Source organism: Nycticebus coucang, chromosome 11, assembly GCF_027406575.1.
Source record: "Nycticebus coucang isolate mNycCou1 chromosome 11, mNycCou1.pri, whole genome shotgun sequence".
In the NCBI taxonomy this organism is placed as follows: Eukaryota; Metazoa; Chordata; class Mammalia; order Primates; family Lorisidae; genus Nycticebus; species Nycticebus coucang.
Window position 1 is genome coordinate 85,650,463 of NC_069790.1, and position 13,988 is coordinate 85,664,450.

The 13,988-nt window shown below is 34.6% G+C and overlaps 1 protein-coding gene across 1 annotated transcript in view; it reads right to left on the reverse strand.

The window, feature by feature from the left end:
* Positions 1-669: 669 nt before the first annotated feature.
* The window catches only part of PPP1R3A (protein phosphatase 1 regulatory subunit 3A), a 42,753-nt gene continuing 29,434 nt past the window's right edge, over positions 670-13,988 (reverse strand). The window contains exons 2-4 of the mRNA XM_053553943.1: positions 6,477-6,535; positions 6,254-6,378; positions 670-4,338 (exon numbers count right to left, since the gene is read on the reverse strand). Of these exons, the coding sequence (XP_053409918.1) occupies positions 1,927-4,338; positions 6,254-6,378; positions 6,477-6,535 (2,596 nt within the window). The 3' untranslated portion in view covers positions 670-1,926. The remainder of the gene's footprint in view (positions 4,339-6,253; positions 6,379-6,476; positions 6,536-13,988) is intronic.

Here is a 13,988-nt window from a genome sequence, read left to right on the forward strand (position 1 = left end):
TAGGCACTGCTTGCAGTATTCCACTCACACTTAATGAAAATGTGCCTTCTCAAATAATCAAATATTTGCCCTCAGTTCTACTTCAGGATGTTTGCGTTTGGTCAACTAAAAAGTTGAAGTCAACCATTCATTTTCAATGGGACTCGCGGGTTGCATGCGATTAGATTTGGAAATAGCTGTGTACCTAATGAAAATAAGGAAACCTTTCATTTATTGTTCAATGAATGTCCATATAAATGTTTTGTTCTTGTTTTGTCTTCCCATAAATGCATATTTCTTAGACCTATGGGGTGATGTGTACAAGTTTTACTCATTGAATTTACCTTTACAGGTAAATAAGCTGATTACTTTTTCTCTTTGTAGATAAATGCTACATGTTTTAATAAAGACATTCTTATGAAAAAGGAATCATTCAAGTAGTATTGCTCTGAGTGGCTTCCTTCCACTTGGCCTCCTAGCCAAGTCAAAAGGATCATAGTACTGCAAACCAATGCCCACATAGCTGGGCAGCATATCAAAGGAAGTGCTCCACCATGGAACAGAATTTTGAATACAGTAGGTATTCAGTTAATAGTTGTTGAAATAAATTGTAAATGAATATTTGCATTACCCTTATTTCACTAAAATGATGTTTCATTATTTCACACTTTTATTTTATTTATTTATTTATTTATTTATTTATTTATTTATTTATTTATTTATTTTCTGCAGTTTTTGGCCAGGGCTGGGTTTGAACCTGCCACCTCCGGCATATGGGGCCTGCGCCCTACTCCATTGAGCCACAGGTGCCACCCATATTTCACACTTTTAACTATGAGTGATAAGAGCAGCCAGAGTGCTCTACCAGATTTTCATTTCTTCTTCAGCAGATTTCCACATAATCTGTTTGTCTACTTACAATTTTGAGTTATCATCTAATGACTTAATAATCATAGAATAAATATCACCAAAGACTTATTTGTTTTCTAAATGCACCATAGGGAATAATTCATTGTTTTACAATGACAAAAGATTAAAACTTTGAAGACAAAAATACTGCCATGAAGAACAAATAGTCCATTTGGAATATTTTTATTATCGTCATTTAATGCCTTATGCTTTACAGGTACAAATTTCCTCTGAAACAATGCTTGTGGAACTTTTAATTTACATTTTCCAACTCTGAATAGTTGGTGTTGAAATAGTTCAGCTGTGTTACAGTCTCCTTTTACAAGGGAAAAAACCATAAAGATGGGCCACCCACAAATGGACTTGAAAGATAATCTCCCAATAGTTTCAATCTTTGTCACATGTGGGTTATGAATGCACTGACTTTCTAGGTATATAAAGTGTGTATATAAAGTATTATTCAAGTGAACAGAATATGTTTCTTTAAGTTTACATATTTCAATATACATGGGGGTTTTCTTAAAAACATGAACTAGAAGTTGAAATATTTGATTTATTGGTATGTGCTGGTAAATCCAAATTTCATGGTCAGTACTAAAGGACCAAAAAAAAAAAAAAATCCTCTGCTATTGTCCATATTTTATCTGTTTCTAAAAACATAGGGGGAAATATACTCTCAAAAAAAAAAAATGAATCTTTACTGCAAAAGAAATGAATGCAAGAACTAGCGCTTTAAGTAGTGAAGAGACATGAAGCATTGCAACTTCATAGCCTGCTAAGGAGCAACAGCTGTACCTAATTTTAACTTGATGTGCTTGAGATCTCATATTCATATAGGTATTTAATGATCCAAACATAATGGTCCTATATAGAATAATTACTTATATGAAGGAGCAAACTTCGTACGCATTCCTTTTTAAATGATCCTTCAAGAGAAAAACTGCTGGATCTTTGAACAATGAATAGTCTCTTTCGCCAAACCAAATGTTAGGGGCTAAATAGCTTATCTTTTAAGAGAGAATAATAGTCGTGCTGAGGTTATTTCTTTTTGACAGACTCTTTTTGTCTACCCCCTTCCCAGGACAGCCAGTACAATGAAAGAAGGTAGAATGCCAAACCGATCATTAAGTCATAGTGATAGATCGTTACAAGAAATATCAGAAACAAAAGGAAGTGCGGTATTCTAGAGTTGGTATATTTTGAAAACAAAGGTTTGTTGCTTTGAACTTGACTTTCCTGAACAGGGAGACTAGCAGAAGCAGAGCTCTCAGGCTCATGTTCACCTGAAAAACATGGCAATTGTCCAGAGTTTATTAACTCTTCATTTTCATGCCTTGCTTCTTCCATGTTCTCTAGAGGTTCACTGATTAAAATCATAGGCCCTAGAGATTTTTCCACACTGCTTTCTCCCTTTTGGAAAATCTGGCCCATACAGCTTTCTTTTCTACTACCTGGTTTCATTATTGAACTTCCGGAAATTTCTTCAGGTGTAGACCCAGTCTGAGCGTGCATCTCCATACCCTGGATTTCTCTTGATTGGTTACAATTATTTTCTGATTTACTAGAAAGAGATTTGAAAGTCATTGTAGTAACTGTATTCTGTACAGAAACTGCCTGTTTGTAAGATGGCCCTGTAGTTTTAGTGTGGTATTTGGAAATGGCAGAGCCCTTCCGAGAACCTGTATTAGTGTTTGAGTTTAAAGCAGAAATCACGGTGGGATCTAAGTCCATTTCATGGGATAATTCTTGGACCTTTCCACAATCTCTGGGTCTTTCCATGTTTTCTGATAATATTTGTTTGCCTGTTGGTAATATTCCCAATTGTAAATCTGGTTCAGAAGTTGCTCTTTGATTTTTTGTAATGGCGTGCGAGGATTCTTCCTCCACAGATGTTACACTTCCCAGGCCGAGCTTCTCCCTGTCACGTGTCTTCCCAGGATTGTACATAGACACGGCTTCTTTCTTCTCTATTGCACCCACACGCACATTACAAATACCTAAACGTGATTCCTTTTCAAAACCATTGTCACGGATTACACCCTCTGTATCTCGTTGACAAAGGGTATAATGTGAAGCATCGTTTCTCCCTTCATGTGGATCAAACGCTGTTTCCTTTACCTCAATGGGCCTGTCACTTCGTGCTGTCTCTTGGGGTAGCTTAGCAATTATTGCTTTTTCTCTAGCAGACATGCTCTCTGGAGTACTTTCTGATGTTGTCTTAATTACATAAGCTGTACCTGCTTCTGCTTTCTCAGTAATACCATCATCAGCTAGAGAAGACAGGTCACAGCACACCGTTTCTTGGCAGGTAAACAATTCTGTAGTAGCTTTCAAACCCCTTGTATTCTCTCTTTTTTCCCACAAGTCTTCACAATCTGCTTGCTCTTTGATCTTCTCTGGTAGATTTGTCTTACTTTCTCTTGCTTTTCCCTGACTTTCCAGAACACTCCAACTTTCTGTATGCTGTGAGTTTTTACCCCGATCTTCAGGATTAATACAACCTGATTTTCTTTCTTCAACTTGGAAAAGATAATCATTCTTCAAAACATTTCCATTTCTTGGTAAACAGACTTGACTAGTTATTCCTCCTGAAGCAATGCCTTCACTAGTCAAGCGATCACGCTCTGGGTTTAATACAGCTTCTTCCCAACTTGAATTTGTCCTTGGTGAATGAGACGCGTCTGCTGTAATTGCCCAGGCGGGAAGTGAGGTATCTTTGCTCAGCACGGCAGTCTGGTCTCTGTCAGTAGCTCCAGTCCCTTCCACGCTTATTTCAGAGTGGCCCATCTTCCTTTCTTGGTCAAGTGAGATTGATTGACAAACGTGGCTTCGTTTTTCATTAACACTTAAGAGAGTTCTTTGTTCCTCATCACCCTTACCACTGCCATAATCTTCCTTGGAAGATACACTTGTTGGTTCCTCAAGATATGCAGAGGCATCAGAGTGGAAATCTCCTCTTAAACACTGCCAGTCTTTCACTTCAGTTTCATTAGCTCCTCCTCCTTGTGTTTTATTAAGGTTTCCTGCCATTAGGAGATCCGAGGAAGGGCAAGGCACATGCACTCTGCCCCTCTTGTGGGCTGGATGAGCATCATCATCTAGGCCTTTTCTGCTGCTGACGTGTAATTGCACTAATTCATTACTACTAGCATCTCCCAACGACAGCTTGATTCTTTCCATATCTGCAGCAATTTCCTGTGGAGGTTGATGACCACACTTATCATTTCCCAAGGAGTATTTTTCTTTGCAGTAAGAATCTCCTTTTAAGGAGCTTTCTGCTGATGAACTTGGAGACAAAGGCCTTTGGAGCAAGTCAGCGCTTGTTTCACCATGGATTTGCTTCTTCGCTAATCCCGCGGCTTTACTTGGAAAATTGACTGGATCTGTGGGAAATGTATTCCTTTCATCTCTGGAAGCCGCACTTCTAGATCTTATTAAGTGCTGGTTTATCTTATGGGATGAAAACAATAAAAATAATGAGTATATGATCTTTTTTTAAATACACACAATGAATTAGATAGGTTTTATTAACTGGACTGGAAATTATCTGGCAGATTTCCTTGACTCATTTCATTTGTGAATTGCATACATAGTCTGGAATCCAGATGTTTGGGGGACATCCTCGTAGGCTATGAGTAGGGAATGAGATTAGTAAAAAGGGGGCGCAAATTAATCACCCTCCTTCCCAGCTTCCAAATATCACATTGTATTATTCAACTATTCTTGCTTGTCATTGCACTTTCTCCTCACTTAGGATATACACATTGATAGCTCCATGCTAATCAATTAGAGAGCAGCTTCCTGGGTGCCCCTTGCTACATTTACACTTGCTGGAGGTGCCCCCATTACAGTTTCTCTTATTAATATGTTTTCTGCAAAGCCTCTGCAAACTATTAATAGCAAAACGTCACTCAAAGAAAAGTGAGGGAGTTAATGTCTCTGCAAATTCTGTTTTAATGACCCTCTGCCAACTGGTACTCAAATGTATTTGAGCTCTTCAGTGATGCCAACTGTCAGGATTTAACAGTGAGATGCCTGTATTTTTTTTTCCTCCTCATAACTGACATTTGCATGATCTCAATAATTATATGCAAATCTTACGTTTTCCCCTTCTTCTCACATAAGGCTCATGTTACTTGTCAACTGCACAGCTGTCTTGTAAGCCAATGCCTGTGGGTTCCACAGATTTGGTTGTATTTCCATCTATTATAGAGCTTCATTGTTTTATGCATTAACGTCAGCATGGAGCAAATTAGCATCTAAATTATAGCTCCCTGTTCATTTATTGGACGTACAATCTCAGTAACTTCTAAACAAACTTTTATATTTGAGCTCGCTCATTGTAATGAGATGTATTGGTGAAGTATGTGATTTTTCAGGGCCCTTTCATTATATTCTGTGGTTTGAAAAAAAAAATGGCGATGTTAACTTTCAGCTGGTGAGAATTCTCACAATGGATGACAACTTTGTAGTTTCTTAAAGTTGGAGCAAAGTAAATTGCATACTTTAGTGATGCAGCTCCCATAGCACTATAGAAAAGGTGGAATATGTAGAGAAAGAGAGGAGCTCTATTTCTTTTCTGTTTCAGCGTTGATACTGGAAGAGGCAAATGTCATTTTAATCTTAGATGATTATAAATCCATGTATCACAATGATATGAGCTCCAACCAAATACAATAAAGGATAAATTGCATTATGTGACTCATTTACTCCTATTTCTTCCCATGTGATAAAAGTGCTATCTAAATCATCCCCCAAAAAAATTCCTAATAGATTGAATGTTCGTCAAGTGTGAAATTTATAACAAATTTAATACCAAATTGGACAGCACTGATTTTGTTTCCTGTCTAAAAATTATGGCACAGGCTATTTTCTCCTTACTTGGTAATTTAACACTCTACAGTGATGTAGAACTTTGAGATGCTCACGAGGATGGAAGTGAAAAAAAAAAATGCTGCCAAATGCAAGAATCATAGACTTGTAGAGTTGAACAGGACCCTAACAATCATCCAGTCCAGCCCTCTCATTTTACAGACAAGTTTATGCTAAGTGTACACTTGTCATAAAGATCAGAAATGCACATTAGGACAGTGCTCCTCTCCTGTAATTCCTACCAACTGTTACTCAGAGCTGCTGGTAAAGAGATAAGAAATGAAAGTCATTAATTTACCACTGCAGAGACCAGAAACAACATACTGAAATCAAAGTGCCTTGTTGATCAAGCTAGAGATGCAAGGCTAGACGAGGCTGCGCTTTCACATTTGCAAATTATATTAGAGGAAGCTTTTGAAAGGCAGGCATAGTGGCATGTTTGAAGCATAAATGGATTCATCTTCCCTAACACCGTGGCAACCAGAACACTTACCATCAACTCGAATTCTTTTTCATTATGTTCATCATTTCCTCTGTTTACATCTTTTACATTTTGATTACTGGTTTCCAAGTCTTCCTTGTCCTCATGAGAACAAACGATTGTTGGGATATAAGTATCTGAAAAGTTAATATAAGTGCACTAGTGTAAGATTCTTTTAACTGTAGGTTTTAACCAAAGAGACAAATTTTGTTTAAAACATAAATAATAATATTACCTGTAATCTTTGGATTCTCAAAGTCATTCTCTTCTGATGTTACCGATGATTCTTCTTTACTGTTAAATTTAAAACAAAAAATATTATATGTTTTCCTGGGACTGCATTGCCTAAGAATTGTTTTTTATAGAAGGAAATTCAAATCAATAGCAAGCCAGCCAAATAAACATTATGTGAGCTTTCATATTTTCAAATATTGCTCTGAATGTTTTAAAGTAAAATTGATCTTGTAAAATGATACACTAGTAAACATTGGCTGTAGAAAAATTTTAACAATAATTTACACAATGCCATATTTCTTAACCAGATTGTGCTTCTCATATGACCAAAGTATAAAAATACATGTAAATGTAGATTATTCCATTATTCATGACTTTAATCTTCACAAGTATGAACATTTTTCTTTGGTTTAAATGATAAAATTTTATGAACTGCCAGTCCATTTGTGGTCATAGAAATTGCTTTCTAACATTTCAATTATTAATTTTTTGTGTTCTGTTTTACTGAAAATTCTTTCAGTTGAACTGCTGTAACATCAGTTCTCTCTCCAGAAAATAAGAAAAGAAATAAGCTAACTGAAAACTGAAATGCAGCTAAATTTATATTCAGTTAAATGTATTTCCACAGGCCAATTTTATAATCAAAACTTCAGATCTTTCATATGCAAGCATATAATTTCTTTATTTAAAATGATTCAACTTGCATTCCCTTTTCTAGCGTATTATACATACCCATTAAAAAAGAGAAATGCCTTTTTCTTTTAAATTTACTATCTTTTGGTATATTTATGGAACAATTAGAATAGATTTGCCCATGACAAAGGAAAAAGTATCAGTGAAAAAGTATTAGTGAAAAAGCCCCCTTTGTGTATAGTTATTTCACGAGTCAATTTATCAGAAATATTTGACTAGTACCCACATTTTCTTATACTGGCCCAGCAGATTTTTCTTCTAGTTTCTTTTCTCAATGACTTTTCAGCAACAAAAGAAACCTGGAAAGTTGGCAACGGCTGATGGATACATTTATGAAACAGAATTTAATCTTCACTGCATAAAGAATTCTGATCCAAATTCCAGGAAGACTAATTTTATTTCAATAAATCATGACAAGATTGCAAATTTCTCCATTCTGACCAAAGAAGAAGGTAATTCAGTTTTGTATATTTATGATGCTTACTTTTAACTTTACTAAAATCATTTGGTATCTTTAGTGGGTCCATAAATGAAAATAATGTTTCTATATGAATATAACTTTGTTAGAAAAATATACTGTTTCCATTATGGTTGCTGACATAATCTATAAATCTATATTGCTAAATGAAGCTAAAAATTAGGCGAAGATTTTTTGTTATAAAATTCAACTGCAAGCTGACACATCTTCCCTTCCCCCCGTACAGAATGCCTATGTGCTTAAAAAAATATAAACCATTACGTAGCTTTTAATTCCTCCTTCTTCCTTTTTATTCCCATAACAATCCCGAATATTGCATTTGTAAAGGAAAATATTCACTCAAAGGCTTTTTTTTGTACCTGATTAAAATGTTATCAGTAATTTTTATTTAAAATTTTTTTTCATTCACTTAATTTGTTTAGATGATAATAATTGCAATATTTGGAGCAAATATAGTGATATTTTGATATAGATAATGTATGGTGATCACATCAGAGTAATCAGCATATCCATTGTCCCAAACATTTAGCATTTCTTCATGCTGGGTACCTCTAATATTCTCTTTCAAGATATTTGAAATTATGTAATATATTACTGTTAATTATAATCATCCTACAGTGCTATAGAACACTAAAATTTATTTCTCCTATCTGGCCATAATTTTGTTTCCTTTAATAAACCTAATTCAATTAGATTTATTGAAAATAAATACCTTAATTTTTAAACAATGTTTGATTCACAACTATAGGAGCCTCCTTCAACTTATTTTGAGAACAAATGATGAAGTACTCAACTGTGCATCATTATGGTAGTGTCTCACAAAAATATGTAAATGTAGAAATAAAAGAGGAAAAATTTAGATTTAGGGAGAAATGAAAAAAGAAAGTAGAAATAAATGAAATTTTTATATATCAAATATCTTTGAACAAAACTAGTAGAAAATGTACAAGATTTCTCCAGGGAAAAGAATAAAATCCTATCAAGAAATATTTTAAAACAGCCATAAAAAAAAAAAAGAAATATACCATGTTCATAGATATGAAGAAAAAGTTACAAAGATATTAATTCTCTCTTGAACTTATCTGCAGATTTGGTTCAAATCTAATAAAAACTGCAAAATGAGTTTTACAGATTTTGAAATTATGATTCTAAATAGAAAAATAAAGGGTTAACCATAGCTGACATATTTGTGAGAAACGGCAGGAAGGAGAAACCTGCTTTACCTGATTTCAGGTGTTATTATGAAGATTAAATTATTAAGAAAGAGCTACATTGATACACAGACAGAAAAACTACAGAAATGACCTTGGTAACAGAATCACACGAACTTAGAACTTTGTTAAAGGACAGTAGGGGACTTTTCTGTAAATGGAGATAGGGAAAATGGCTACCAATTACATTCAGACCTTAAATGTCAGCAACTTTTAAATTCTTAATAGAAAATACATGTGGATATCTTTTAGACTTCAGAGTAGGAAATATTTTCTTAAATAAAGAAAGAAATCAGAGACGGTTAAAAAATTGGTCACTTTAACTATTCAACTTTTAAAACTTTTGTTCGTTAAAAGACATTCTGTAAAGAAAAAATAGAAGTTACAAACTGGAAAAGGATATTTACATCATAAAATATCCATGTATATAGGTATCAAGAATACATAAAGAACTCCAAATCAATAAAAAGTACAAACAATTCATTGCAAGAGGTGGGGGAGACAGATTTTCACAGAAGAGAAAAAAACCACACATATGGCTGATAAGCATGTAAGAGAATGGTCAATATTATTAGAGAACAGAGAATTAAAAATCAAAGCCATGAAAAGGTAAAATTTTATACCTATTTAACTGATAAAATTTTGAATATCTATTAATACCATGATTAATAGTATGATCTATTAATCTATCTATTAATACCATGATTAATAGATGATTTGGAGCTACAGACCTTTTTTTTATATGTAATGGGTGAGAGAATAAACAGGTGAAACCACTTTGGAAAACTTAATTGACATCATCTCCTAAAGATTAACATTTATATAATCTGTCAGTGCTACATCCATCCCCAGGTATAGATCCAAGAGGAACGCGCATGCACATTCCCTGAGGCCCTATAGGATGTTCATGTTGACCTTGGTATTGACTGTATAAATCTTGAATCAACCCGAGTTCCTATCAACAAAAGGGTAGATACAAAACTGTGACTATCACAACATGATAGCACTCAAATATTAGATAGCACTCAAAATTAATAAAACACAGAGACACACAACAATGTGGATAAATCTTAGCAATATAATATTAAATGAAAAGGAACAATCCCAAAATGTTTCATCAGAGGAAAGTATTTTTATTAAACTAAAACCTACCAAAATAATTTCAATATATATTTACAGAAGTATATATGTTTTGAAATATATATGGGGACACAAGCTTTTATAATGACAATTATATGAAAAAGAACATTATTTTCAAGATTATGGTTTTATCAGGTGGGACAAAGTAAGGGGAAGGAATTGGGAAAGAAAATGACTAGAAGTCGGTCATTGAATGGGGTGACTGTTTGGTGGGCGCGTATCTAAATATGCAGTTTAACTCCAGTTTCAGATAACTTATGCAGACATCTGGGTTGCTCTCTGGCCAAGAGTAGAGAATGTCTACAAATAAAATCTCACTCTGATATTGAAAGCATTTTTCATAAGACCAATTACATGGTAAAGAGTTTAACTAAACAGCTTTAGAAAATTCAAAGAAAAAGACAAAAAATGTGGTTGATAATGATAGTTTCCAGAACTGTAACAATTATGATATAAATAAAACATATTTTTTAATATTTCTCATCTCCCCTTTATCTTCCTTCAATTATCTTTGAACAGGAGATTTTCTTTTGTTGCTGAATTCCCAGTGCCTGACACATAATAGTGGCGTAATAAAAGCATAAAAGCATCTACTTCCTCTTCTCCTCTCTACCTCCTGCCAACAGCACCATGTCATTGTTCCCTCTTTTTTCATCATTAGGATTTAATTTCAGATAAGGATATAATATTTTAAAGTATGGATATTTTTGCATGTCTTCTAAGGCATTAAAATGTCACCCCTTCTAAAGTTCAGGACAATGCTTTCAATTATGGGGTCAAATAATTAAATAGAATTTTAAAATTCTTCTGACTTTTGAAATTAAAAAGCCAAAGAGATATAAATTTCGCAGAGCAATAGTTAATTTTCAGTACACTTTAAATCACATAATATAGTCAGGTATATTATTTACCCTAAGAGGAGTCACTCCATTTTTCTAGGAGATACTTTTTGAATACCTACTGTGTGCCATAAATTTTAATAAATACTGGGAAATAAAAGATAATCTCTATCTTCCTACTTCAAGGAAGCTATAGTGTCCGGATGAATATAGACCCGTCAATAAGCAATTATAATTATTATCATAAAACAATAAAGTGTATAATAAGTAATGGGATGTTACAGAAATTCTGGAGAGAAGAAGAAAGAACAGAAATGAGATGCTATAGGAAAAATAAGGGCAGTAACATTCTGAATTAGAGTTTATAGAGTTGCATAACAAGGAGTTTCCCACTCAGAGAAGAAGAGTAAGGTCATCATGGGCAGAGGAAACAAGAGGAAGACAAAGATGAAAGTGAGAAAGCACAAAAGAAAAAGGCCCATCTAAGAACAGTGAGAAGCTTTTCAGAGGATTGGACTTGGAGAAAGAATGTTCAGGGACAGAAACTGGAAGTAGTTTGTGCCAGCCTGTGAAGGGTTCAGCAAGCTAGGCAAAATGAAACTGAAGTCTTTACTTTTCTTTTTAACCAGGTGGGGAGTGGTTAAATAGGACGGAGATTGACTTTGAGGGAACTAACATTGGAGGTAATGTAATGGGGAACTTAGACGGGATGAACCACAAAGAAGCCGGAATTCTAGTCCTATGAGTCTCCTGCGATATTTCAGGCACAAAATGATGAGAAGGAAGGGGGATGATCATGAAGAAAGAGAAGATGACCTGGAGTTGTATCTTTTGATGTAAGTGTCAATATAAGTTGTTGATAAATTCCCTGTATATAGATTTTTTTAATGCTAAAAACGTTTTTAATTAGTTTAAAAACAGTTAAATTGTTTAAAAAACATTTTTAGCACTTTCTTACATTCATGAGGATGAGAAATCTACAAGATTGTCCCCAGACCCAAGACAAGGTTAAGTGTGGCGGCTAATTTAGATCTCCTGTGCTATGAGCCAACAAGATCTTAAACTAATCTGCAGGTTGCTTTCTGGTCTCTTATGGACCGGATGATTTATTTTTCAGGTGATTGTGTGGACACTAATCTCTGGTACATATGCCTAGACAGTAGACCAGTAAGATTTGCCTAGGTTCCTGATTTTCATTCCAGTCCTTGGCTGGGGAAAATGGAATGTGTACTGTTTATTCTTTGTTGAACTGCGTTTATAACATTCCAAGTAGTCCTTGCCAATCTGTTTTAGTGGGAATGGGCATTCAACATGGATGAATTTCTAGGAAACTAGAAATCAAGTTTGCATACAAACTATAAGCCTCTCAATTGTTTTGGAGTTCCGCTGCCTTGTCCCTTCCTTCTTACATGAATACTACAGTTCCCAAACATAACAACGGTTCCCAGACCCTAGCTCTGTAAAGTCTGAATTAATAGACCTATGCGTGGAGGTGAGAGGGGGAATAAAGAATGATGGTGCTAAAATACCCAACAATGATTTTGACCTGAGGCCAGATTTGCAAACTCTTGACATAGACAACAGTGTATCTCATTGCACCAAATCCATTGGATTAAGCTATTTTGAAAGCTTAATGCAACAATAACATAACTAAGGGTAAAACCAATGTTGTGTTGTAGAGTAGACTCAACTGATCAAGTTATAAGGGGTTATAAAGGGTTAATTAATATTTTGTGTCACTGTCCAAGTGATCAAGACCTAACTTACAGAGGTGATCAGTGAAAACTGGTGCTTGTTGAATGTAAAATGCTCAGATTTTTCATTTTTCCTTTTTTTTTTTGGTCATAATATCAATGCACAAAGACTTGCACCATTTTTACAATTTGAGGTAAATTTACCCTTACTTCAAAGACATGGGACAAAATGTTGAAATTTTATGTGATCATCTAAAGTAGATAATAAAAAATAAATGTACTGAACATAGGAAGAAGTGAATGGTTTCCAGCCAATAGTTACATTTATAAAGTATAATAGTAAGTTTAAATTTGTGGTGAACTATATTCATTCATTCATCATTTAACAAATATTTATTGAGTACTCACAAAGTTCCAAATGTTGCATTAAGTCACCACAAAGTAACAAGTCAGTGTCCCTGCCCTCAATGGCTCACAAGCTAGCAGAGAGGATGGACCTTTAAATAAAACAATAACCCCAGAATCTGATGACTGTGTGCTTAGCAAGGTGCACAGCGAGGTCAAATAGCTTCCAGAATGACATGGCTCCTAGAGGGAAACAGTGAAAAGCAGAAATGCAATTCCAAGCTTAAGACATCATACGAAAAATACCTACTAAGTAAAAAAGAATTATTCCACATATGTCAAGTAATTCAAGATACAGTTTAGGAAAAATGAAAGCTAAAAGCCAGGGCATCTATTAGTAGTCAGCTAGTTCAAGAAGCACACACTTAAGTCCAAATAGTGCCTCTCAAAAACTGATTCACAGACCTCCTGTGTGACAGTGCCCAGGTGCTTGTAATAAATGCTTCCTTTAGAAGCCTGCCATCTGATCTAATGAATCAGTATCTCTGGAGTAGGGAGTGGGAATCTGCATGTTGAACTGGAATCTCAGACTTAGGTGACATTGATTTGTGTTTGTCTAATCACACATACCTCAAATAAAAAGTCACACTTAGTTATATTAGAACAGCTATAGGTCTATGCACAAATAATTCTTTATGTATCACGTATGTACCCAGAAAAACAAAATAAAAAAAATGTATTGAAGAATAGGCCAATCATCTTATGTGCCTTACAGAATGAAATGATAAGGTATTAATGGGGTAGAAATTGAAAAATGTTTTCAACCTAGTTAATAAAACAAATCAGCAAACAATAATGTTTATTTCTGGTCAGCTATTAATCCTTCAAAAGTTTGAGTTCTATAGACTCATTCTGAGTCCCATCTAACTTACGGAAAGTGTGTTTTAGTTTGTATGCCAAGTTCCTCACTGATTTGCAGGAGAATTCACACTTAGATAGTCCCATCTCATCATTCTATAGAGAAAGAAACCAAAGCCCAGTTCAACAATATGGTAAAAGTTGTGCAAGCTAACTGGTGGTAAGGCTGTAACCAGATCCAAGTTTCTTAGTCAC